At 40.5% G+C, this 23,396-nt stretch overlaps 1 protein-coding gene across 1 annotated transcript in view; it reads left to right on the top strand.

The window, feature by feature from the left end:
* Positions 1-878: 878 nt before the first annotated feature.
* The window catches only part of LOC108520480 (girdin-like), a 60,134-nt gene continuing 37,616 nt past the window's right edge, over positions 879-23,396 (top strand). The window contains exons 1-2 of the mRNA XM_017859890.1: positions 879-2,132; positions 2,229-2,329. Of these exons, the coding sequence (XP_017715379.1) occupies positions 2,070-2,132; positions 2,229-2,329 (164 nt within the window). The 5' untranslated portion in view covers positions 879-2,069. The remainder of the gene's footprint in view (positions 2,133-2,228; positions 2,330-23,396) is intronic.

Genomic DNA, 23,396 nt, shown 5'->3' on the forward strand with positions numbered 1-23,396 from the left:
CCCTGCTTTACACGTGAAGGAACCAAAGCACAGAGAGCCTCAATAACGTGTCTAGGCTCACACAGCTGGTGCATATTGGAACTAGGCAGGAAGATTTCAGAGTCCAGGTTCTCAACTACCCAATTAAGAAATTGTGCTGTTTCTTAATTGTGTGATGACAGAAACATTTTTACTGCTAATTTAAAATATATACTCTATGTAAATATGTAATGTAAACATAGCACACATTATAAAACTATATTATCTTTTCTCAAAAAAGATTGCATTCTACATGCCCATTTTACCCCAGGAAAAAAAGTCTTTATTTTCCTTTTAAATGAGGAGTAACATTTGATTTTGCCAGGGAACTTAAAATTATGTCGAGGTTCCAGTCGTGCATGGCATGGAGATTTATCACAAATATGTAATCTGTGTATTTGTCACCCAACTTGGATGACTTCCAAATGTTTCTTCTTTGTAGTTCTTGATTTTGCTTGGGATTCCCCCCCACCCCGACCCCTCAATGGCCAAATAGAAAAAAACAAAACAAAACCAAAAAACAATGTCTATGTCACGTTTGCTCCAGTCAGGGAATACCAACGTGCTGACAGACAGCTCTGGTTTTTAAAAAATCTTACTGTATGTCACTTGCAACTCTGAAGAACATTCATGCGTTAGTGGACTGGATTTGGAAGAAAAAAAAAGAAGGAGAAAAAACCCACCAAGTTGCGGCTCAAGTCCCTCTGCCATTTGCTGCAGTGAGTTTTCCTATTCCATTTTGCTGGGGGGAAGGCATGCTTTTACAGAACACATCAAATTGTCCGAAAAAGGTTGTCTGCAACTCTCACGTTTAAAAGAGGATTTCTTTCCCTTTCCTTCACATATCAAAGAAGGCACTCGGGGAGGAAATAAACCATAATTAGGCATGAGCGAGCGAGCGAGCAGACAGACCCCTTGCTCTGCCTTCCCTGTCCCCACCCCCCAAGCCCTGGCAACCGTCCTGGGCGCAAGCGAGGAGCGGGGTGTCTCCCCAGCAGCTGCAGCGAAAGCGCGTCCACGACCGCGCCCGCCGCCAGGATCTGGGCGGCGGCGGGGCTAGCCCGGGGGCGCGCTCGCTCGGGAGCGCGCTCATGCAGCGGTTTTCTTCTCCCACAATCCAGAGGCAGCTGCGCGGGAGGGGCGGGGAGTCGGCGGAAGGATATCGGCGCGGAGGAAGCTGCGCGCTCCCTTTGACGGCGGCCCCCGGCATTGGCGGGCGGCTCTGGCGGGCGGCGAGGGGTGGGGTGTGATGCGGCACTGCGGTTCTGAGGCCGTTACTCCGGCTTCTCCATAGAGGGCGGAGGAGGCTGGAGCGCGGCGGTGATTTTGTGCCAGGGATTCCCAGAGAAGCGCTGAAAAGGCTGGCAGGGCTTAGGAAACTGGGGGGTTAGGGACACACATTCAAGCCCCCACCCCTGGGAGGGGAAGGGGGCTGGAGGCAAGGCTTGAGGGCGGCGGAGGGATGGTGTCTGTTCGGGGGGAAGGGGTGAGCCCTGCCTGTTGGTGCTGAGGGGCTGCGGGCAGTGGAGGCTCCGCGGGTCGAAAGCGGCTCCATGCCCATCGGTGGGTGGAACGTGTAGAGGTCGGAATGCCGAGGTCGAGTCTGGCGGCCCCTCGGAATCCTTAACGTGGTCTCTGTCTAACGTATTTCATTTAGCCCACGTTGGGATTAATTCATTGGGAGCAGTTTCGCTGGTCTGGCTCCTCCAGGAGCTGGACAACCTTGACGGGCTTTTTGTCTTGGGCTCCAGCCCCCTTTCCCTTCCTCCTCCTCCAGATGCCTTTTCTCTGCCCCTCCTCGCCCGGTACAGACATTTCCAGCGCAGGCTGCTGCTCGTGGTGTCCGTCGTCGAAGCCACTTCTTGGGATTTCGGCTTGTTTCCCTCTGGGGTGTTTTTTGAGGAGGGAGAGTGCCCCCCTCCTCCACGATGGGATTTTCCTCCCTTGCCGAAATGGACTTTCATTGATTTCTACTTACTTCCACGTTTAGTGACCAATTCCCTAGGCGTATTTTTGTGGTAGTTCCTTTTTTCAAATACATACTCTGTAAAATGGAGAACGAAATTTTTACTCCCCTTCTGGAGCAGTTCATGACCAGCCCCTTGGTCACTTGGGTAAGTGGGGTGTCCTTTATTGTATATTTTGCTGCATTATTTGTGGCTGCAGAGATGGAGGTGGGCGTTCATGTCGTGGTGATCCTTCTGTTCTAGGTTAAAACGTTTGGACCTCTGACTGCAGGAAATGGGACCAACCTTGATGAATATGTGGCTTTGGTGGATGGGGTGTTCCTGAACCAGGTCATGCTCCAAATGTAAGTTCTTCCTTCTTTCCTAGGTAACTTGTTTTCTTTGAGAAATAGCATACGGTGAACTTTGAGACACGATGTTTTAAGCCCCTAATTTGCTTCATTGGCCAGAAAAATTCAGGTGGTTTAAGAATTAGATCTTGAAAGGAATGATAATGTTATGCGCTCAGCCCATTATCACAACCTAGGAATTCTACCTGTTAAAATTGTGATACTTTAGTTTTTCATTCTGTCAACCATGTATCGTCACTTGTCTTCAGTACTGAAATCCAAGCCACATTGTGTCTTCTTTGATAATTTGGTAAAATAAGAGAGAGAATGAGAATCTTGTTTCCTAAGATAGGAGAAAAGACTTTGAAGTTATGTGCATTTGATGCAGAAATGTTTCTTATTAACCTTTATATCTAGAAATAAGTGACTCAAAATTTGAAACTCGTTAAGTAATAGCAGATTTCAGAAGAGAAAATTTGAAACAGTTCTGATTGGTGAGGACTCTTGCTGTAGTAAGTAATTTAAATGCCTGTAATAACTAAAGCTTGATGAGATGATTTATTGTGTGAATTATTAGGTTGCTTAATATTTTAGGGATCATTTTAAGGTATTCTTACAGGTTTTGAAATGCAAGTATCAAGTCTTAATAACAATTAGATAACGACTTACTGGGCATATCTTTGTCTTTTGTGTTTATAATATTGGGTTTGTACTAAGTAGGAAAGTATGCTTTTGAGATGGAAATTGAATAGTGAAAGTATATTGGTAGCTGGATTAGTAAAATTAAAACTCAGTTTTTATCCAATTACAGATATTGTAGCATACGTGCATTCTAAGTACGCTAATGTAGTTTATCAAACTGAATTTTTCAGTTGTGCTCAAAGTAATGCGTACTTAGGCTTATTTCTCTTTAATAGAATCTGATTAGAAGAGGTAGTTTGGAACTTTTATATGTATGGGAAATTGGTGTGTTACTAATAAATTGTTGTTATTAGAGAATAAGTCTGCCTTACTGCTCTGATAACCTTATCAAGTTTGTATTTTATTGATTTAGATTTTTATGTTTAAGACGGTAGAAGTCAAATCTATAAAAAATTGCTCTCGTTAACTTCTCTATGTGCTCAAAGAGATTTGTGGGCTGTTTTTCATGTACGTGTTGATCCAACAGGGAAGTATTATACTATTATACATTTTCAACCAGTGTTTTATTTTCATAGGCACCCAAAGAAATATGTATGCTATCTGAATATGTATATATGTTTTCCTTAAGAAAGGAAAAAAGAGCGTAGACATTTCCAGGGTTAGTAAATATATTTTTGACAGCTGTGTAATGGAATTATTTTTTATCCTCAAAATATCTAACTATTTCCTAAGCAAAATGGTAGGATAATAAACTGACTTCTGTTTTGGGGAAACTACATGACAGAAAGGGTAGCCATTACACTAGATATTCAGAACTTGTTCCCCTATGTCTCTTTATGTGCTTATTTTTAGACAGAAAATTTTGAATTTGTGTGCTAAAAAAAAATGTGTGTTCACAAAAATAGGGAAATATATTACTTTAGTTTTCCACTTTAATTTTATTTGAACGATTCTTTTCCAAAAAAATGTGGGGTTTTTTTTTTGCATCCTAAATACTTAACTGAGGTGCTAAAAACAAATACATTAGTTTGTTTCCACTTCGAATGCAGTTTTATGCTTAAAAAATATATGTATATTTTGAAAATGATGGTATTCCAAAATAGTGGTTGCCAGGTTGCTGTTTTTCATGAGGGCTAGCTCCTTTCCAAACCACAAATCTGCTTCTGTATTTTCAGTTCCACCTCTCAGTTTCTTTAGATTTTTTTTTTTTTTTGGTGTCCTAATTCTGTTGTAAATGACCTATATAAATTAAAGGAAAAGAAAAGAAAAAAAGTATATTTTTGCTTTGTTTGAATAATTTGCTAAAATAAGATCAACACAAATTTATCTTAAATTATTTAACTGATAGGACAACAAAATATACGTTGTTTTAAAAGCTGTATTTTGTTAATTTTCAAGTCATTAGGATTTCTGTTAAGCACTTTACTTAGATTAATGTATGCTTTAATGTACTTTATTATAAAGTGTCAGTTGTTGTTGTAACTCTGTACCTAGTAAATGTAAAAGTTAGGCCTAGTCTAATTTCTACAGTACATTTGGTTACAGAATTTGTGAGCAAAACCCTTTGTAAATGAAAGTATATATATATTTTCCATGTTTCTTGTGCTTGGAATTCGATGAGTGTCTTGGATCTGTGGGTTTGTAGTTTTTATCAAATTTAGAAAAGTTTCAGTCATTATCGCTACAAATATATATATATATATATTTGACCTCTTCACCCTTTTGAAAGTCCAATTACATATATACTAGTCGCTTTGATGTTGTCTTAAAACTTACTGATGTTTGGCCGGGCGCGGTGGCTCAAGCCTGTAGTCCCAGCACTTTGGGAGGCCGAGGCGGGCGGATCACAAGGTCAGGAGATCGAGACCATCCTGGCTAACACGGTGAAACCCCGTCTCTACTAAAAGTACAAAAAACTAGCCGGGCGAGGTGGCGGGCGCCTGTAGTCCCAGCTACTCGGGAGGCTGAGGCAGGAGAATGGCGTAAACCCGGGAGGCGGAGCTTGCAGTGAGCTGAGATCCGGCCACTGCACTCCAGCCTGGGCGACAGAGCGAGACTCCGTCTCAAAAAAAAAAAAACTTACTGATGTTTAATTCAATTTTCTTTCAGTCTTCTTTGTTTCATTTTGAATAGTCTGTTGTGATGTCTCCAGACTTACTAATCTTTTCTTCTACAATGTTTAGTCTGCTCTTGATCCCACCCACTGTATTTTTCATTCCAGATATTATAGCTTCATCTCTAGAAATTGTCTTGTATCTTCCATGTCTATGTTTTTCCTGCTCTTTGTCTTTTCTCTAGCTTCTTGAACATATGGAATACAGTTATAATTGGCTTAATGTCTATGTCTGCTAATTCTGTCTGTGTCATTTTGGGGTTGGTTTTGGTTGATTGATGTTTCTCCCCATTATGGATTCTGTTTTCTTGCTTTTGCATGCCTGGTGATTTTTTTTTTTTTTTATTTGATGCCAGACATTTGAAATTTTAACTTGCTTGGTGCTGGATATTTTGTATTCCATTAAATACAAAATCTTGAGCTTTGTTCTGGGATGCATTAAGTTACCTGAAAACAGTTTGATCTTTTGGGGACATGCTTTTAAGATTTGTTAGGCAGTACCACTTTGTCACACTGTTGAGGCAAAACCCCTCCGAATACTCTAGCTGGTGGGAACAGGACCTACTTGGTGGTGTTCGCTCTCAATCTTTTTGGTGGTTCTTTCACTATCTTTGGGTTGTTTCCTCACACTTAACATTCTGATAAGTACTCAGACTTGAGGGATACCCTTTGCAGATCTTTCTCACTGTGCAGCTCTCTTAAGTACTCTGCCCTGTGTACTTTAGCTACCTTGCTGTCACCTTTAGCTACCTTGCTGTCTCCAGACTCAGTTCTGTCTCCTCAGCTCACTCCATTGTGCTCTGCCTGGATTCCCCTCTTCCTGTTCTGTGGCCTGGAAACTCTTCCAAGGCTGTAATGCTGGAGCAGTTATTGGATTCATGCTTGTTTCCCATCTATTGGGGATCACTGTCTTTTGTTGCCTGATGTACAATGTCTTGAAAAATGTTTTATGTATTTTGTCTTTTTTCCCCCCCAGTTGTTTCAGGGAGGAGGGCAAATTTGGTCTCTGGCCACCAGTAAAAATATGTTTGTATACTTTTTTTTTTTCAAGATGGGGTCTTGCTATGTTGCCCAGCCTGGAATATGTGATCATAGTGCACTGTGGCCTCAGACTCCTGGGCTCAGGCCATCCTCCCACCCTAGACACCTGAGTAGCTGGGACCGCAGGCACGTGCACCACAATGCCTGGCTGTTTATATACTTTTAATTACATTTTTGCTCTGCTAGTCTTATATTATTGCTTTTAGATGTAACATGGACTTTTGTTATAGGAACTTTTTTTTTTTTTTTTTTTTTTTTTTGAGATAGAGTCTCGCTCTGTCGCCCAGGCTGGAGTGCAGTGGCTGGATCTCAGCTCACTGCAAGCTCCGCCTCCCGGGTTAACGCCATTCTCCTGCCTCAGCCTCCCCAGTAGCTGGGACTACAGGCGCCCGCCACCTCGCCCGGCTAGTTTTTTGTATTTTTTAGTAGAGACGGGGTTTCACCGTGTTAGCCAGGATAGTCTCGATCTGGTTACCTCGTGATCCACCCGTCTCGGCCTCCCAAAGTGCTGGGACTACAGGCTTGAGCCACCGCGCCCGGCCCAGGAACTTTTTTTTTTTTGAAACGGAGTCTCGCTCCGCACCCAAGCTGGAGTACAGTGGCTTGATCTTGGCTCACTGCAAGCTCCACCTCCTGGGGTTCATGCTGTTCTCCTGCCTCAGGCTCCTGAGTAGCTGGGGCTACAGGCACCCACCACCACGCCTGGCTGATTTTTTGTATTTTTTTTTAGTAGAGACAGGGTTTCACCATGTTTGCCAGGATGGTCTCGATCTCCTGACCTCGTGATCCGCCTATCTCGGCCTCCCAAAGTGCTGGGATTACAGGCGTGAGCCACCGTGCCTGGCCAGGAACCTTATTATATAAGTTTTTTCACCTTAAATGTTTATTAAGACTAAGAAAATTGATTAATTTAATGACTCTGGTGTTGCCGTTTTGCACCCAGACTCTGCAAGTGAAGAGCTNGGAGTACAGTGGCTTGATCTTGGCTCACTGCAAGCTCCACCTCCTGGGGTTCATGCTGTTCTCCTGCCTCAGGCTCCTGAGTAGCTGGGGCTACAGGCACCCACCACCACGCCTGGCTGATTTTTTGTATTTTTTTTTAGTAGAGACAGGGTTTCACCATGTTTGCCAGGATGGTCTCGATCTCCTGACCTCGTGATCCGCCTATCTCGGCCTCCCAAAGTGCTGGGATTACAGGCGTGAGCCACCGTGCCTGGCCAGGAACCTTATTATATAAGTTTTTTCACCTTAAATGTTTATTAAGACTAAGAAAATTGATTAATTTAATGACTCTGGTGTTGCCGTTTTGCACCCAGACTCTGCAAGTGAAGAGCTAACTTCTTCACGACACTGTTTACTGACTCTGCCTCACAATTTTGAAGTCTGTTCACTGACTTGGGATTTACTGTATTCAGAGATGAATCCTGAATTTCATTGAGTAGCTTTTTGAATCAAATAATCTCTGTAAGAACTTGTAACATGACATCAATCCTCTTTAACTAATGGGAAGGAAGAGGGAAGCTATTTAGAGATCTGGAATGATGGGCCAGCTCTTCTGTACGCTATAGGGCATTTTCCTACTTCAGTGGATTGAAATCTTTTTTCTTTATTGTTACTTACCAGTTGTAGGGCTTGGTGATAGTGAAGTAGAAATAATTGTTTTCCTGTTTAAGATGTTGTTTAGTTCTGGAGACAGTTTTGAATATTACTTGCTGTGAGTTTTTAAGGAATTTGTGACATTGTAGTTAATTTCATACTCCTAAAATTTTAAAAACGTGCAATTCGTATTACCCAAATGGTTGAAAATATGGATGTCTTAGGGAGGGTTTTAAGTACTGAGAAAATTGTTAATAGTATCAGAACAGTATTTGGAATTATTATTTATGATCCAAATCCATTAGATAGTTATAGAGAACTATACTTGGAATACTTGGTAATTGTGATATGCTTGTTATAGCCTTTCTTTTCCTTTAGAATCTTGGGTTTGAAGGGACTTCAGAAGTCATCTCCTGTTTTTTTTTGTTTGTTTGTTTTTTTGGTTTTTTTTGGAGACAGGGTCTTGCTCTGTTGCCCAGGCTGTAGTGCAGGGGCATGATCACTGCTCACTGCAGCCTTCACCTCCCGGGCCTATTCTCCCACCTTAGCCTCCCAAGTACCTGGGACCACAGACACGCACTATCACGCCTGACTAATTTTTGTGGTTTTTGTAGCGATGGAGTTTCACTATGTTACCCAGGCTGGTCTCAAGCGATCCACCCACCTCAGCCTCCCAAAGTGCTGGGATTACAGGTGTGAACCAGCCTGACTCTTTGCTTGACTCTATTGACTAGCCTGTGAGTTTCCTGAAGCCAGGGACTCTATCTTTTGTCTCTGTATTCCTAGGGCAGTGCTTGACAAACAGTAGGTTCTTGCTATATTTCTGTTGAATGATTGAATAATAGAGCCATGTGTAGTAAAGTAGAATGAATTTGGACCTTATGTTAGGTAGACTTGGGTTCAGTTCTATCTGTGCTACTTATTGGTATGTGAACGTAACATCTCCAAATTACAGTTCCTACATTTATAAGATGGGAGATAATGTTTCCTTCCTGGTGGGGAAGGATTATCTCTACTAAGACAGGGACAGATATGTCTATTTTCTGTTTTGTTGACCCACTATATCCCCAGTCCTGGTTGCTGTCATTATTATTATCTTGTGCTATACTATATCTAGCTACTTATGGTTCCTCAAGTAAATCATGATAGTTCACAGCTTAGTTTTTTTATTCATTTGTTTTTGAGGCAGGATCTCACTCTGTCACCCAGGCTAGACTGCAGTGGCACAATCTCAGCCCACTGCAACCTCAAACTCCTGGGCTTAAGCAATCCTCCCACCTCAGCTTCCCAAGCAGCTGGGACTGCAGGCATGTGCTACTGCACTTGGCTAATTTTTAAAAATTTTTTTGTAGAGAACAGGTATCACTTTTTTGCCCAGGCTGGTCTTGAATTCCTGGGCTCAAGTGATCCTCCCACCTCAGCTTCCCAAAGTGGCTGGCATTACAGGCATGACCCACTGAGCCTGGCCTATAGCTTAGTTTTGTATGATCTCTGTTAGTGTCACCTCTATATAGCTGTATGATCTTTAGTAAGTTACTTAATTTGTAAGTGGGATAAAAGTCACAGGATTATTATGAGAATCAAATAGAATAACGTATGTACAATGCTTAACGTATAGAAAGTGTCCAATAATGTTAGCTCTTTATTGTTTTATTTATATTATTATCATTAGAATTATTTTCCTCTAGAGCAGCGGTCCCCAACCTTTTTGGCACCAGGAACTGGTTTCATGGAAGACAATTTTTACATGGACTAAGGCTGAGGGGAGATGGTTTCAGGATGAAACTGTTTCACCTCAGATCATCAGCCTTTATATTCTTATGAGGAGCATGCAGCCTAGATCCCTCGCATGTGCAGTTCACAATAGGGTTTGTGTTCCTGTGAGAATCTAATGCCTTCGCTGATCTGGCAGGAGGCGGAGCTCAGGCAGTAATGCTTGCTGGCCCACCACTCATCTCCTGCTGTGTGGCTTTCCTAACAAGGCATGGACCCAATCGATGGCCCAGGGATTAGGGACTCCTGCTCTAGACTATCCTTACCCTTTTCTTTGACTAACCAATTCCTGCTCTTCCTTTAATACCTTGTGAAGTCCCCAGGCAGAGTTGTTTTCTTGCTTATGATTCTGAAGTACCGTCACCTGAGTAGCTATTGCTCTGCTTTATTACTGTTTAGGGCTAGATGTTTTGTCTCATATATTGCTGGCACCTAACCTAGTACTTAGCATGTATCACCAGCACCTAGCATAGAAGTTGGCATGTCGTAAGTTGTAAGTAAATGTTGAAGAACTAAGTGAAGATAGCTATAATTGTATTAATTTTCAAAATTTTGAGAATACTTTCTAGTTTTAGTACTGTAGAATTTAGTTTATTTTTTTAGTTTGTCTTCTATTTCTCCTTTTCATTTGTTCTCTCTCTGTCCCCGTATTTATTTTAATTACCTTTATTGTGTATTTTTCCCACCTATGTTGTATCTCCTTTGAGGCAAGGTGATTGGAACAAGATTTCATGGTCCATGGTTTTTTACAGTATTAGAGTATAGAGTACTTTCAGTTTGGTTTCCAATAACTTTCCTGTCCAATATGTTGTGGGTTTTTTTGTTGTTGTTTGTTTGTTTTTTGAGACGGAGTCTTACTCTGTCACCTTGGTTGGAGTACAGTGGCGTGATCTCGGCTCACTGCAACCTCCTCCTCCCAGGTTCAACTGATTCTCCTGCCTCAGCCTCCTGAGTAGTTGGGATTACAGGTGCCCACCACCATACCTGGCTAAGTTTTGTATTTTTAGTAGAGATAGGATTTCACCATGTTGGCCAGGCTGGTCTCGAACTCCTGACCTCAAGTGATCTGTCCGCCTCAGCCTCCCAAAATCTCATGCTGGGATTACAGGCGTGAGCCACCGCACCTGGGCCATGTTGAGATTTTTTTGTCTACAGCTTTGTATTGGACTGTCTTCAAGAAAAGTCCATCATGATTGCCTTGTTCTCAGTATGATTCATATTTAGTTAAACTACAGAAATGATGAGAACCTAGAGAAGAACAGGTGAACTAGATGTTATACATGAGAGTATATTTAAATTTTTTAACTGAAAATTTTCTCTTAATATATATTACAGGAAACTAGTTCTCACAGGATAAATGGAAAGGAAGACCAATTCTTTCAATAGGACACCAGTTGACTTTTAGGATCCATGAAACAGTTTGATACCATTCTAGGCATGAAGTTTTCAATATTTAGAAATAGTATTTGAGATTATGCTTGGTATTGGGACATCTGTATAATACTTAATTTATTAATTAGTAAACTGGCTGCTTTTGGAGAGTCAGAGTGGTAGGAGGGCAAAAACAAAAACATGGACTTGAAAGTTTAAATCCTCAATCAGTCATTTAATATTTAGCTAGTTATTGAAATTGGAAAATTACTTTAAATATTCTCTTTATTCCTGATTCTATTTTTATGCCTTCTTAGATCTATTTTGCTAGTTTAATAATCTTTCTTTTTTTTTTTTTTCTTTGAGACAGGGTCTCTGTCTGTTGCCCAGACTGGAATGTAGTGGCGAAATCTTGGTTCACTGCAACTTCTGCATCCTGGGCTCAAGCGATCCTCTCACCTCAGCCTCCTGAGTAGCTAGGACTACTACCATGGCCGGCGAATTTTCTTTTCTTTGCTTTTTTTTTTGTAGAGGCAGAGTTTTGCCATGTTGTCCACACTGGTCTCAATCTCCTGGGCTCAAGCAGTCCACCACCTCAGCCTCCCAAAATGCAGAGATTAGAGGTGTGAGCCACTGTGCCTGGCCTAGTTTAATAAAAATTGATGGATAAAACTCATTAACTTCACTCTGAGTGAGAGGAGATCTGCCCCTAACATTTGTAAGATCCAGGATAAGCATTCATTTACCACAATAGGCCTAAATATTTAAAGCTTATAAACCAGGCCAGCAAATCATTAACTGTATTCTAGTCTTTTCTCTTGATAAATATACCTTCATAATGACTTGAAAGGTTCAAATTTAAAATCTGTGGAATTTAGAATTCATAAATTCACAGTTTTGCAGCAGAATGTGGTTAAGCCCAACCTCCTCCCCCATCCCTGGCTCTTTCTGGCACCACAAAGAGGTCTCATGTACATGCTGTGAACACCTTGCATGCATGCACAAGGTCTAAGCTCTTATACTCCCATCCCCAAACAAGTACTCCTTGGCCCAAGGGTGTACACAAGTGTGGCACAGTCTATTCTAAGGACAGACCTAGGAAAGAGGCCTGTGTGGGCCCTGAAATTGAGTTAAAAGTGTTTGGGCAAGAAATTGCAAAGTTCTGGGTACCTGGAGTGTCATTTAAAAGTGGGGAGGTAGGCCAGGCATGGGGGCTCACGCCTGAAATCCCAGCATCTTGGGTGGCCGAGGCCAGTGGATCACTTGAGATCAGGAGTTCAAGATCAGCCAGGCCAACGTGGTGAAACCCCGTCTCTACTAAAAATACAAAAATTAGCCGAGCATGTTGGCAGGCCCCTGTAATCCCGGCTACTCGGGAGGCTGAGGCAGAAGAATCGCTTGAAGCTGGGAGGTGGAGGTTGCAGTGAGCCAAGATTGCGCCAATGCACTCCAGCTTGGGTGACAGTGAGACTCTGTCTCAAAAAAAAAAAAGAAAAAAAAGGAGGTATATAGGCACATACCCCTGTTTATGTGGGCTCCTTTCCCAGTGGAAGCATGTGGGCCGAGGAGGGCCAGAGTGGGACTCAGGGCAGAGCTCTTTCTTGTCAGGATCTAAAGTGTAATACTCGGTGAAAGGGATGAAGGGCTAGTTCCTTCAAAGATCAATTAATATGGGAGTAGTTTCTAAGTGCTTACTGTGTAACAAACTGCTAGATGCTAGGAATAGGATGCTTTGCCCACGATAAGGGGGAGGTGCATGTAAACAAATTGCAATGTGGTATCTGTGCCAGGATAAGGAATTATGTTCTTGAGACAGTGTTCGCACAGAAAGGGAAGTAATGATTTACATGGAGGAAAGGCTTCTTGGAGGAGCTGTTTGAGCTGGACATGAGAGCTCCGTAGGAGAAATCAGGCTGAACAGGAGTCATAAGCAGTGGGAGAGTGGAAGGAAGGACATTTTAAGCAAAGAAAATAGCATGGAAAAGAGGCATGAAGATGTAAATAACGGTGGAGGAATTAGGTTTGAGAAAAGTGGAAACATTTTACAAGGCTGCTAAGAGGAAATCACAAAGAGTGTCAGTTAAAGATGAATACAAGTATTGTCATGCAGGGTTGATGGCTTATTTGAGATTTGGAAACCACACATTTGTAGTTGAGCCAGTGAGCATGGTTGACTAGCCAGTAATGCTTAACTGCTCAGAAACTGACAAAAATACCTGTAGAATTTATTCAGAATTCTGAATAAACAGACGTGGGATGAGAGAAAAAACAGACTACAGATTCTTAGCTGAATAGTTGAATAATAATGTGTGAGCATTAAAGTGAGGAAGAAAGCAAAGATCAGGAGGAAGCTTAGAGATTAAAGGTTGTGTTACTGGAAAGGGGTCCCAGTCCAGACCCCAAGAGAGGGTTCTCTTGGGCAAGAAAGAATTTAGGGCGAGTCTATAAAGTGAAAGCAAGTTTATTAAGAAAGTAGAGGAATATAAGTATGGCTGTTCCACAGGCAGAGCAGCCATGAGGGCTGCTGATTGCCCATTTTTGTGGTTATTTCTTGATGATATGCCAAACAAGGGGTGGATTATTCATGCCTCCCCTTTTTAGACCATATAGGGTAACTTCCTGCCATTGCCATGGCATTTTTAAACTGTTATGGCACTGGTGGGAGTGTAGCAGTGAGGACGACCAGAGGACACTCTTGTCAGCATCTTGGTTTTGGTGGGTTCTGGCCAGTTTCTTTACTGCAACCTGTCTTGTCAGCGGGGTCTTTATGACCTGTATCTTGTGCCAACCTCCTATCTCAACCTGTGACTTAGAATGCCTCACCGGCTAGGAATGAAGCCCAGCAGGTCTTAGCTTTATTTTAACTAGCCCCTATTCAAGATGGAATTGCTGTGGTTCAGACGTCTCTGAGAGTTGTAATAAGAATGAAGGAAGAGTAGGTTAGAAGTGAGGGCATGAGAGAGGGTGAAAAGATAGGAGGTCAAAGTCAAAGTAGATTTTCAGAATTTGAGATTTTGGAGGTTGCAGTTCTGAATAGTGATTAGGACTATGATTAGACAATACTAATGGGTGGATAAAATAGAATAAAATGAAGATAAGTAAAGTTGAGTAGGAACTTTCTTCCTTGTTTTTTTTTTTATGAGACTATGATCTCTTGATTTCACGCTAGAGGTAGAAGTTAGTATTTTGAATTAAAGTAGAAAGCTGGGGCCAGGCGCGGTGGCTCACACCTGTAATCCCAGCACTTTGGGAGGCCGACGCTGAGACAGGTGGATCACCTGATGTCAGGAGTTCGAGACCAACCAGGCCAACATGGTGAAACCCCGTCTCTACTAAAAATACAAAAATTAGCTGGGCATGGTGGTGAGTGCCTGTAATCCCAGCTACTCGGGAGACTGAGGCAGGAGAATTGCTTGAACCTGGGAGGTGGAGGCTGTAGTGAGCTGAGATCATGCCACTGCACTATAGCCTGGAAGATAGAGCAAGACTCTGTCAAAAAAAAAAAAAAATTTAAACTAGAAAGCTGAGCAGTATAATTAGTGGGGAAGACAAAAAAGGTCATTGTTTATAACACTTTATTTTATTTTATTTTATTTTATTTATTTATTGTTTGAGACAGAGTCTTCCTCTGTCACCCAGGCTGGAGTGCAGTGGTACAATCTCGGCTCACTGCAACCTTTGCCTCCCGGGTTCAAGCAATTCTCCTGCGCCAACCTTCCTGGTAGCTGGGATTATAGGCACCCACCAGCATGCCCGGCTAATTTTTGTATTTTTAGTAGAGACGGGATTTCACCATGTTGGCCAGGCTGATCTCGAACTCCTGACATCAGGTGATCCACCTGTCTCGGCCTCCTAAAGTGCTGGGATTACAGGCATGAGCCATCATGCCCAGCCCACAACTTTTTATATTAACATAGTCCTTACATTAAAAATCAAACTTTGTGAGGTAGCTCAGTAGTCCTTCATGAAAAATTTTTAGATAGTGTATTCTTTTTTTTTTTTTTGAGACAGGGTCTTGCTCTGTTGCCCAGGCTGGAATGCAGTGGCATGATCACAGCTCACTGCATCCTTGACCTCCCAGTCTCAGACGATCCTCCCACCTCAGCTTCCTGAATAGCTGGGACTATAGGTGTGTGTCACCATGCCTGGCTAATGAAGATTTTTTTTTTGTAGAGATGGGGTCCTACTTTGTTTCCTAGGTTGGTCTTGAACTCCTGGGCTCAAGCAATCCTCCTGCCTTGGTCTCCCAGAGTCCTGGGGTTATAGGCATTAGCCACTGTTCCTGGCCTGTATTCTTAATGTGACTGATTTTCCTAGTGAAGGCTAGGAAAAAAGTTGAACTTCACATTATTATTGATAACATAACTATTAATGTCTCCTTTCCCTGGGTGGTGAAGGACCAAGGAAGTTGGTTTAGTTTTAGATGTTGGATACTAGTCTTTGATTTTTTTTTTTTTTTTCATTTGAGACAGGGTCTCGCTCTGTCACCCAAGCTGGAGTGCAGTGGTGTGATCACAGCTCACTGCAGCCTCTGCCTCCTGGGATCAAGTGAGTCTCATGCCTAAGCTTCACGAGTAGCTGGGATTACAGTTGTACACCACCATACCCGGCTAATTATTCTTTGGTATTTTTAGTAGAGACGGGGTTTTTCCATGTTGGCCAGGCTGCTCTCCAACTCTTCACCTCAAGTGATCAGCCTGCCTCAGCCTCCCAAGTGCTGGGATTACAGGTGTGAGCCACCATGCCCGGCCACTAGTCCTTGATTAAGACCTGAACTACTACAAAGTAGTGGAGGATGAGAATTTACAGGGAAATACCAATGGAAAGACAAAACCCCTAATCCATGGTTTAAAAAGTGAACTGTAGTAATATCCCAGTTAACTTGAATAATTAGGGAAAATGGGGTCAGTTTTCTCATATTTGAAGGTTAACTTAATTTTTTCCAGCTCCTTATTTCATATATTTGCAAATGAATTAGACTACATTTCCACCTTTGCAAATAGAATATACATGTAATGATTCAGAATTTGTATTTTTTTGTGTATGTGTCCTGAGACAGAGTCTCGCTCTGTTGCCCAGGCTACTGGAGTGCAGTGGCCTGATCTTGGCTCACTGTAACCTCCACCTCTCTGATTCAAGCGATTCTCCTGCCTCAGCCTTCTGAGTTGCTGGGACTATAGGGCGTGCCACCACGCCTGGCGAATTTTTTGTATTTTTAGTAGAGACAGGGTTTCACCATGTTAGCCAGGATGGTCTCGATCTCCTGACCTCGTGATCCACCTGCCTCAGCCTCCCAAAGTGCTGGGATTACAGGCGTGAGCTGCCGCACCCGGCCTGTATCTTTTTTTTTTTTTTTTTTAACTTAAGTATAGCAGCAGCCCCCAACCTTTTTGGCAGTAGGGATCATTTTCATGGAGGACAATTTTTTTCATGGACCAGGGCGGGGGGCATTAGATTCTCATAAGGAATGGGCAACCTAGATCTCTCGTATGGCAGTTCACAGTAGGGTTCGTGCTCCTAAGAGAATCTGTTGCTGCCGCCAGTCTGACAGGAGGTGGAGCTCAGGTGGTAAAGCTCACCTGCCCACCGCTCACCTCCTGCCGTGCAGACTGGTTCCAAACAGGCCACGGCCCTGGACTAGTCCTTGGCCCAGGGGTTGGGGACCCCGAAGCATAATACTGAATGTGTATACTGACTAAGACAAACCTGTAGTTAATAGTGAATGATCCCAAGCAGGTATTTGAAAACAAATCTCTGGTTATTAGGTTGCTTTTTTTCTTCTTCTTCTTCTTTTTTTTTCATTAATCTGTATGGGTTTCATGTTTCTTTTGAGAGAGAGAGTGTGCTGAGAGAGTGAGTTGTGCAGGCGTGTGAACTGAAATAAATTAGGGAGCCCCGATGTCTAGAAGTTAGGTTTGGCCCCTGAAGGTATGGTTAGTCAGGGAAACCTATCTGTGGAGGAAGTTAGATTTGATTTAAACCTTGAAAGGTGACTGGACTTGGATAGCTATCCATGAGGAGAGGAGGGTATTTTAGGCCAAGGAAGCATTTTGCGGGGAAAGCATACTGCACGTATGATTTGGGAAATGGTGAAGAGACTAGCCTTAGTGGAGTAACCAAGTTGAGGAATAGTACAATACAGTATTTTAATATCTTAGGTCATTTGTTCCTTTGCCTTTTAAAAACTATTTAGTGGCCAGGCGCGGTGGCTCACGCCTGTAATACCAGAACTTTGGGAGGCTGAGGTGGGCGGATTACCTGAGGTCAGTTTGAGACCAGCTTTGCCAACATGGTGAAACCCCATCTCTACTAAAAATACAAAGATTAGCTGGGCGTGGTGGCACATGCTTGTAACCCCAGCTACTCGGGAGGCTGAGGCAGGAGAGTTACTTGAACCCGGGAGGCAGAGGTTGCAGTGAGCCGAGATCGCGCCACTGCACTCCAGCCTGGCTGACAGAGCGAGACTCTGTCTCAAAAAAATGACTCTTTTGCTAAATTGGAGGTCCCCAAAACAGTTTGTTTCTCATGGACCATTTGTAGAACATGACTGCAAGTTTTGTTAACTTGTCTATTAATAATTCCTTACCTTTCTGTATGTGTATCTTTCCTCTAACTTGGTTCATCGCATCTTGAATGTATGTGTGGCTATTTTTTGTCTTCTATTTTACTTTTTATTATATTTCTAATTAATTTTTGTTTGTCTTAGGGCTTTTGTAATAGGTATCTATTATTTTGCCTTTAATTGGTGGGTTTATAATGAAGTTAGCATTGATGCATTTGGAGCACTTTTCTGGTACACTGAAAAAGACAAACGAATATTGCGGTAATCTTATTCATATACTTAGAGTTGTCCTGTATGGGGACTTTTAAAAAAAAAAATCAGAGAAATTGGTGATTGGAAAAAAGATTTTCTTACCAAATTTAAAAACTGCTTGCTTAAGGGAAGTTTCCATGACTAAATTTAATTCATTAATTAGAAGAGATTTTCTTTGGGATTTTTTTCTCATTTTAAAGGGCTTTCTTCTCAAAAATGAAAGTCACCCATAATTAATACTTGTCACCCATAATTAATCAAGTGAACTATTTAAATTACCTTAGGAGGGGAGTACAGATTAAGAGGCCTTACTATACTGAATTGATAGTATGGGAGTGAAAGCTGTAGTAGGTAAGTCTGTCACTGATCAAGGGAAATACCTGACTGTGTATCAGCTCACTTTGGAATTTCTTGAGTCTCTAGGCCTAAGTAGATCTGGAGCAATTACTACTCTAGAATACTGATTAAAACCGACTTCTGTGACCCAATCTTAGGACTTAGGGATGATGGGTAAAATGTTCCATCACAGATCAGTGCTGTCCATTGAATCTATAAACAGCCTTCTTTTGTTTCAGTTACTGGTCATGAGGTTGGCAACCATATAAGTGAATGTTCTAGATTAGCATAATATTAAGTCCCCAGGTCTCTATACCAACAACAGGAATTGAATTACCTAATACAGTAGTTCTCAAATAAGATCAGACCCCTGCTAGGACAGAGATTCCTTCAAGGTTGTCTGTCAGGTCAGAATTATTTTCATAATAATACTAAGATATCCTTTGCCTTTTTTTTGTGTTACTAAAGCACTGATGGTGCAAAAGCAAAGGTTAGTAAAACTGCTGACATTTTAGTATGAATCAAGGAATTGTACCAAATTGTATGGGCAATCATTGTATTTTTCTCGTTATATACTTGTAAGATATATATAAATAAACCTAGTTTCACCATGTCCTTGATGAAGCAGTAAAAGTTATTTTGTTGGGTCTTGACCCTTGAATCTTTTTAACATTCTGCGGGCAAAATGGGAACCATATATAATGTTCTTGCTCGATGATTATCTCAAGAAAAGGTATTCATGATTTTCGAGTTGCAAGGTTGAAGTAGTCCCTGTTTTTTGGAACACCATTTTTATTTGAAAGAATGACAGACAAACTGGTTGTTAATGCTTGAGTACTCGGCAGACAGTTCCTCAGAAATGAATAAAGTGAGCCTGTCACTTCAGGGAAAACAACTGATTGTTGTCAATGATGAAATTTGATTTATAGAAAACATGGGCTTGACAGCTACTCAATATTTAAAGACTTTTCTGATGAGATTGGAGGTGATATTAATGAATGTGTTTTGGTTTTTGTTTGTTTGTTTTTTTAAGGCGGAGTCTTGCTCTGTCGCCCAGACTGGAGTGCAGTGGCTTGATCTCAGTTCACTGCAAGCTCCGCTTCCCGGTTCACACCATTCTCTTGCGTCAGCCTCCAGAGTAGCTGGGATGACAGGTGCCTGCCACCATGCCTGGCTAATTTTTTGTATTTTTAGTAGAGACAGGGTTTCACTGTGTTAGCCTGGATGGTCTCCATCTCCTGACCTCATGATCCACCACCCTCAGCCTCCCGAAGTGTTGGGATTACAGGCATGAGCCACCATGCCTGGCTGTTGTTTTTTTTTTTAAAGTAATAAAATGTGCTGACATTTGGAAGATCTGTATAATTCAGAGAACCAATAATTTCTAAATGACCAATGAATGATGTTAAGAAGTTATGCACACATAATTAAAAGATCCATTGAATGTGCCAGATAGACCAATGGATTTTAATGTAAAACAGAGAAAGAAAAGTTCATTGATGTTCAGATTCCACATTGCACTTAACCTTTAAGAAATAACCTTTACTGGATTTTGGTAATATCAAAGAAGAATATCAATAATTGTGTGAATGTGCCAATCATAATTTTCCTTTTTCTAATTACATACTTGTGTGAAGTCATATTTCTTATACTTAAAGCAAAAACAATGTATCGCAGTGCACTGAATGCAGAAGCAGGTTTAAGAATACAGGTGTATTCTATTAAGCCAAACACTGAGATTTGCAAAGAAGTGAAAGAATGTTATTTCCCACTAAAATGTTATGTTTTGAAAAAGTTATAAATAATGTTCTTTATGTTAACAAACACTGTTATGTTTAGGTGAATTAATATTTTAAAAAATTCTTTATTTTAAATTTTAATATAGTAAATATAGATAGATATAATCCACATAAACAAAAGCTCTTTGGGAATCTGCAGTAATTTTTTAAGAGTAAAAAGGGGTTCTGAAACCAAAAGTTAAAAAACTGCTAACTTAATATTTGAAGGGCTAAGTTGACTTATTCTAATAAATAAAGGGTGGGTTCAGCCATTTTATTTAGATGAAACTGAAGTAAAGTATATGTATAGTACTGGATTTTAATTATTTTTGTGTCCATTTGCAGTTTTTAAATTAAAGCATTACTTCTGTTTGCTAAATCAGTGAATATCATGCTTTACTGCTAGCTTAATCTTGGACTAACTAGAAAATGTCATAGATTTTCCAACTTTTGAAAAGGTAACTTAATGTGTCCAAAATTATGCGAACAAAAACATGAAAGACTGTGTCTGTAATCTCTGTATGGTAATTATATGTCACGTACCTCTCCAAGAATGACCTGTTCAGTCAGTGTGAAGATCAAGATAGTTAATATATGTGAAAATATTCTGTAGATAGGTAAAAGCTTTTATTAATATTAGACTTGTTGTTGGCTGTCATGCAAAGTAATTGAATTTATGAAAGTGGGAAGAAATTGAGTTGAAGGAATATATTTATTTATTCATTTGTTTTTTTGAGACAGAGTCTTGCTCTCTCATCCAGGCTGGAATGCAGTGGTGAGATCATACTTCACTGCAGCTTCTAACTCCTGGCCTCAAGTGATCCTCCTGCCTTAGCCTCCTGTGTAGATAGGACTACAGGCACACACCACTATCCCCAGCTAATTAAAATTTTTTTTTTGTAGACAGGGAGTCTTGCTATGTTGTACAGGCTGGTCTCAAACTCCTGGCCTGAAGTGATTCTCTGGTCTTAGCCTCCCAAAGTGCTGAGATTATGGGTATAAGCCACCTCCTCTAGCCAATACATTTTTTCCCTTAAAACTACTAATTTTTTGTAATGTACCCTCTGAACAGTGCTGCAAAATAAGAAAGCCACTAATTTTCCTGAAATACCTTACTACTTGGATACTTGGATAACCCTCAGTGGTGGTGCTATTTACCCAGTTAATTATTTTTCATCAAGCAAACATTCTGGTTTATTCACACTTAAAGTTAGATACGTAAATTAGTTATTTCAGATGTATCATGGTGACATGCAAATATTACATAGTTATGTTATTATATAAATTATCTCAAAAATTTTAAAAGACCACACTACAACCATAGTTTTAAATTACAGTGCCATGATCAAAAACCCCCATCAGTTAAGCAGCAACACAGAACAGATGGTCCAAGAGGACATACAACAGGTTTACAGTCTGGAGGAGAAAAGCATAGAGCCATTAAAACTATCAGATTTCTGTTTCTTATATATATTAGTTAATGAATAAGTAAAGATATAATCCTTGGTCATATAGGGACCAAATCTTAGCATATTAGTGTTGCAAAATTGCTAACTTTAACTTCCTATTTTTTTCCTGATTTATAAATTTTTATATACAATGGTTGATAATACTACTGTCCGTTTATTATTTTAATTGAAATTAACGCAACTTGTCATAAGTAGGTCATTTATAAATGTGAAATTGCTTGAGGCCGTCTTTTACTGCCATGTTGCATTTAACTCCTGGTTGAAGAGATTTGAGCTGCATTAGGCTATTTGTCACTAAAGCATTTTTTTACTTTTCATCTTATAAAGGAAGATGGTTGACTTGAAATTGTGTTGCCTTAGAAATAGCTGTGTGTGATTGGAAAGGTACTTGCTCACATTTCACATGCCACGTGTATCTTGTTCAATAGCTCATCTTTTATTTTAGAAAATGGCCTTTCCAAAGATACATTCAGTAGAAAAAAATGGTATAGTACGCTTTCAAAAGAGCCTGATAAAACTTTATTGTGATTATTTATTCCGAATTAATTTTTATTTTGCATTTTAAGTATTAAACAAAATGAAAGGCAGAATATTTGGAATATTTAATAGACTACATTTTCTCTTTAGAGAATTCTGTGAGTCATACTTAATAGACTACATTTCTTTTTAGAGCATTCTGGAGTCATACCATACTGTTTGTTTAAATTACTGTATTGTGATTTTTATTATATTAAAAGTATTGGAATACAGGATTCAACCTGAGGAAGCTGATAAAAGCACACACACACAGGAATGAGTGTTTTTTTCTGTCTTTATATTGGATACATTATTTTATAGAAGAAATTTTAATACTGTTTTTTTTTTTTTCGGTTTTTTTTTTTTTTTTTTTTTTTTTTTTTTTTTTTGAGATGGAGTCTCCTTCTGTTGCCCAGGATGGAGTGCAATGGCGCGATCTCGGCTCACTGCAACCTCCGCCTCCCAGCTCAAGCAATTCTCTGCCTCAGCCTCCCAAATAGCTGGGATTACAGGCACCCACCACCATGCCCAGCTAATTTATTTTTATTTTATTTATTTTAGTAGGATGGGGTTTCACATCTTGCGGCCGGGGTGTCCGACTCCTGACCTCATAGCCACCCACTTGGCCTCCCAAAGTGCTGGATACAGCAGAGCCACGCCCTGGCCAGAGTGACAACTATTTTAAACTATGTTTAAAGCAATTTCTTCGTTATTAGCCCATGTAAGGGATAATAAAGAATCACATCCTTAGAGTGAAAGGGCCTGTTTCCGATGATCTAACATATGGTCAGTATGACCCATTACTCCAAATTGGGCCTGCGTCAAATGGGAAACTCCAAGCTTATAATGAAGTTTATGCTTCTAGATCCACGCCGAGAGTGCATTAATGTGTTATCCTGGGCTCTTAAGGTACAGAAAGTGTATATAATAGCCTAAATATAACATCTGTATGGATTATAAAGAAATAGGAACTTTTCGTTCTGTTTCATACTAAAATAACTCTCGAATAAGGTACAGTGTAGAATAAAAGTTATAGAGGAGAGGCTTGGATGCTTAGGGATATTAGCACTGGTTCAGAACTCCACTATTCTATGGTTTTCCTAGAGTCAAACAGAGCACTAGAAACCCCTTCACAGCGCCATGTCTACCTAATATTCATAGCTTGTAGACACAAAGCAAGCACAGTTTTATGAAGGGATATAGAAAGTTTCATTCCACCTACTCTTAAGATCCTTTTGATTGTCGAGGTTAATTAGGTGATTGAAGTACTTTTCACTACAATATTTAAATTGCGTTTTTCATTTTTCCTCAGATTTCTAAAATTCATCTGGATCATTCAGTATAAATATATAATTCCTCCTTATACGGAAGATATTATTTAATTGTTAAAAGCAGTCTTCGCAAAGTCTGAAAAAAACTTTAATATAAACATCCAGTTTTTTACAAAAAAATAACAGATTTGATTAAACCAAAATTCTAAATCGGAAACTTGCTAATCTGAAGAGCTTATCAAAAGACTGTTAGAATTTCCTGACACGGATAAATTTCAAGATTATCATGTGAGGAATATGGACCGAATTCAAGAAGAAGCATTAACACTTTTTTGAAAAAACACTTTAAATGGAAACAGAAC

The sequence above is a fragment of the Rhinopithecus bieti genome, unplaced genomic scaffold (assembly GCF_001698545.2).
Source record: "Rhinopithecus bieti isolate Rb0 unplaced genomic scaffold, ASM169854v2 scaffold_52849, whole genome shotgun sequence".
Classification (NCBI taxonomy): domain Eukaryota; kingdom Metazoa; phylum Chordata; class Mammalia; order Primates; family Cercopithecidae; genus Rhinopithecus; species Rhinopithecus bieti.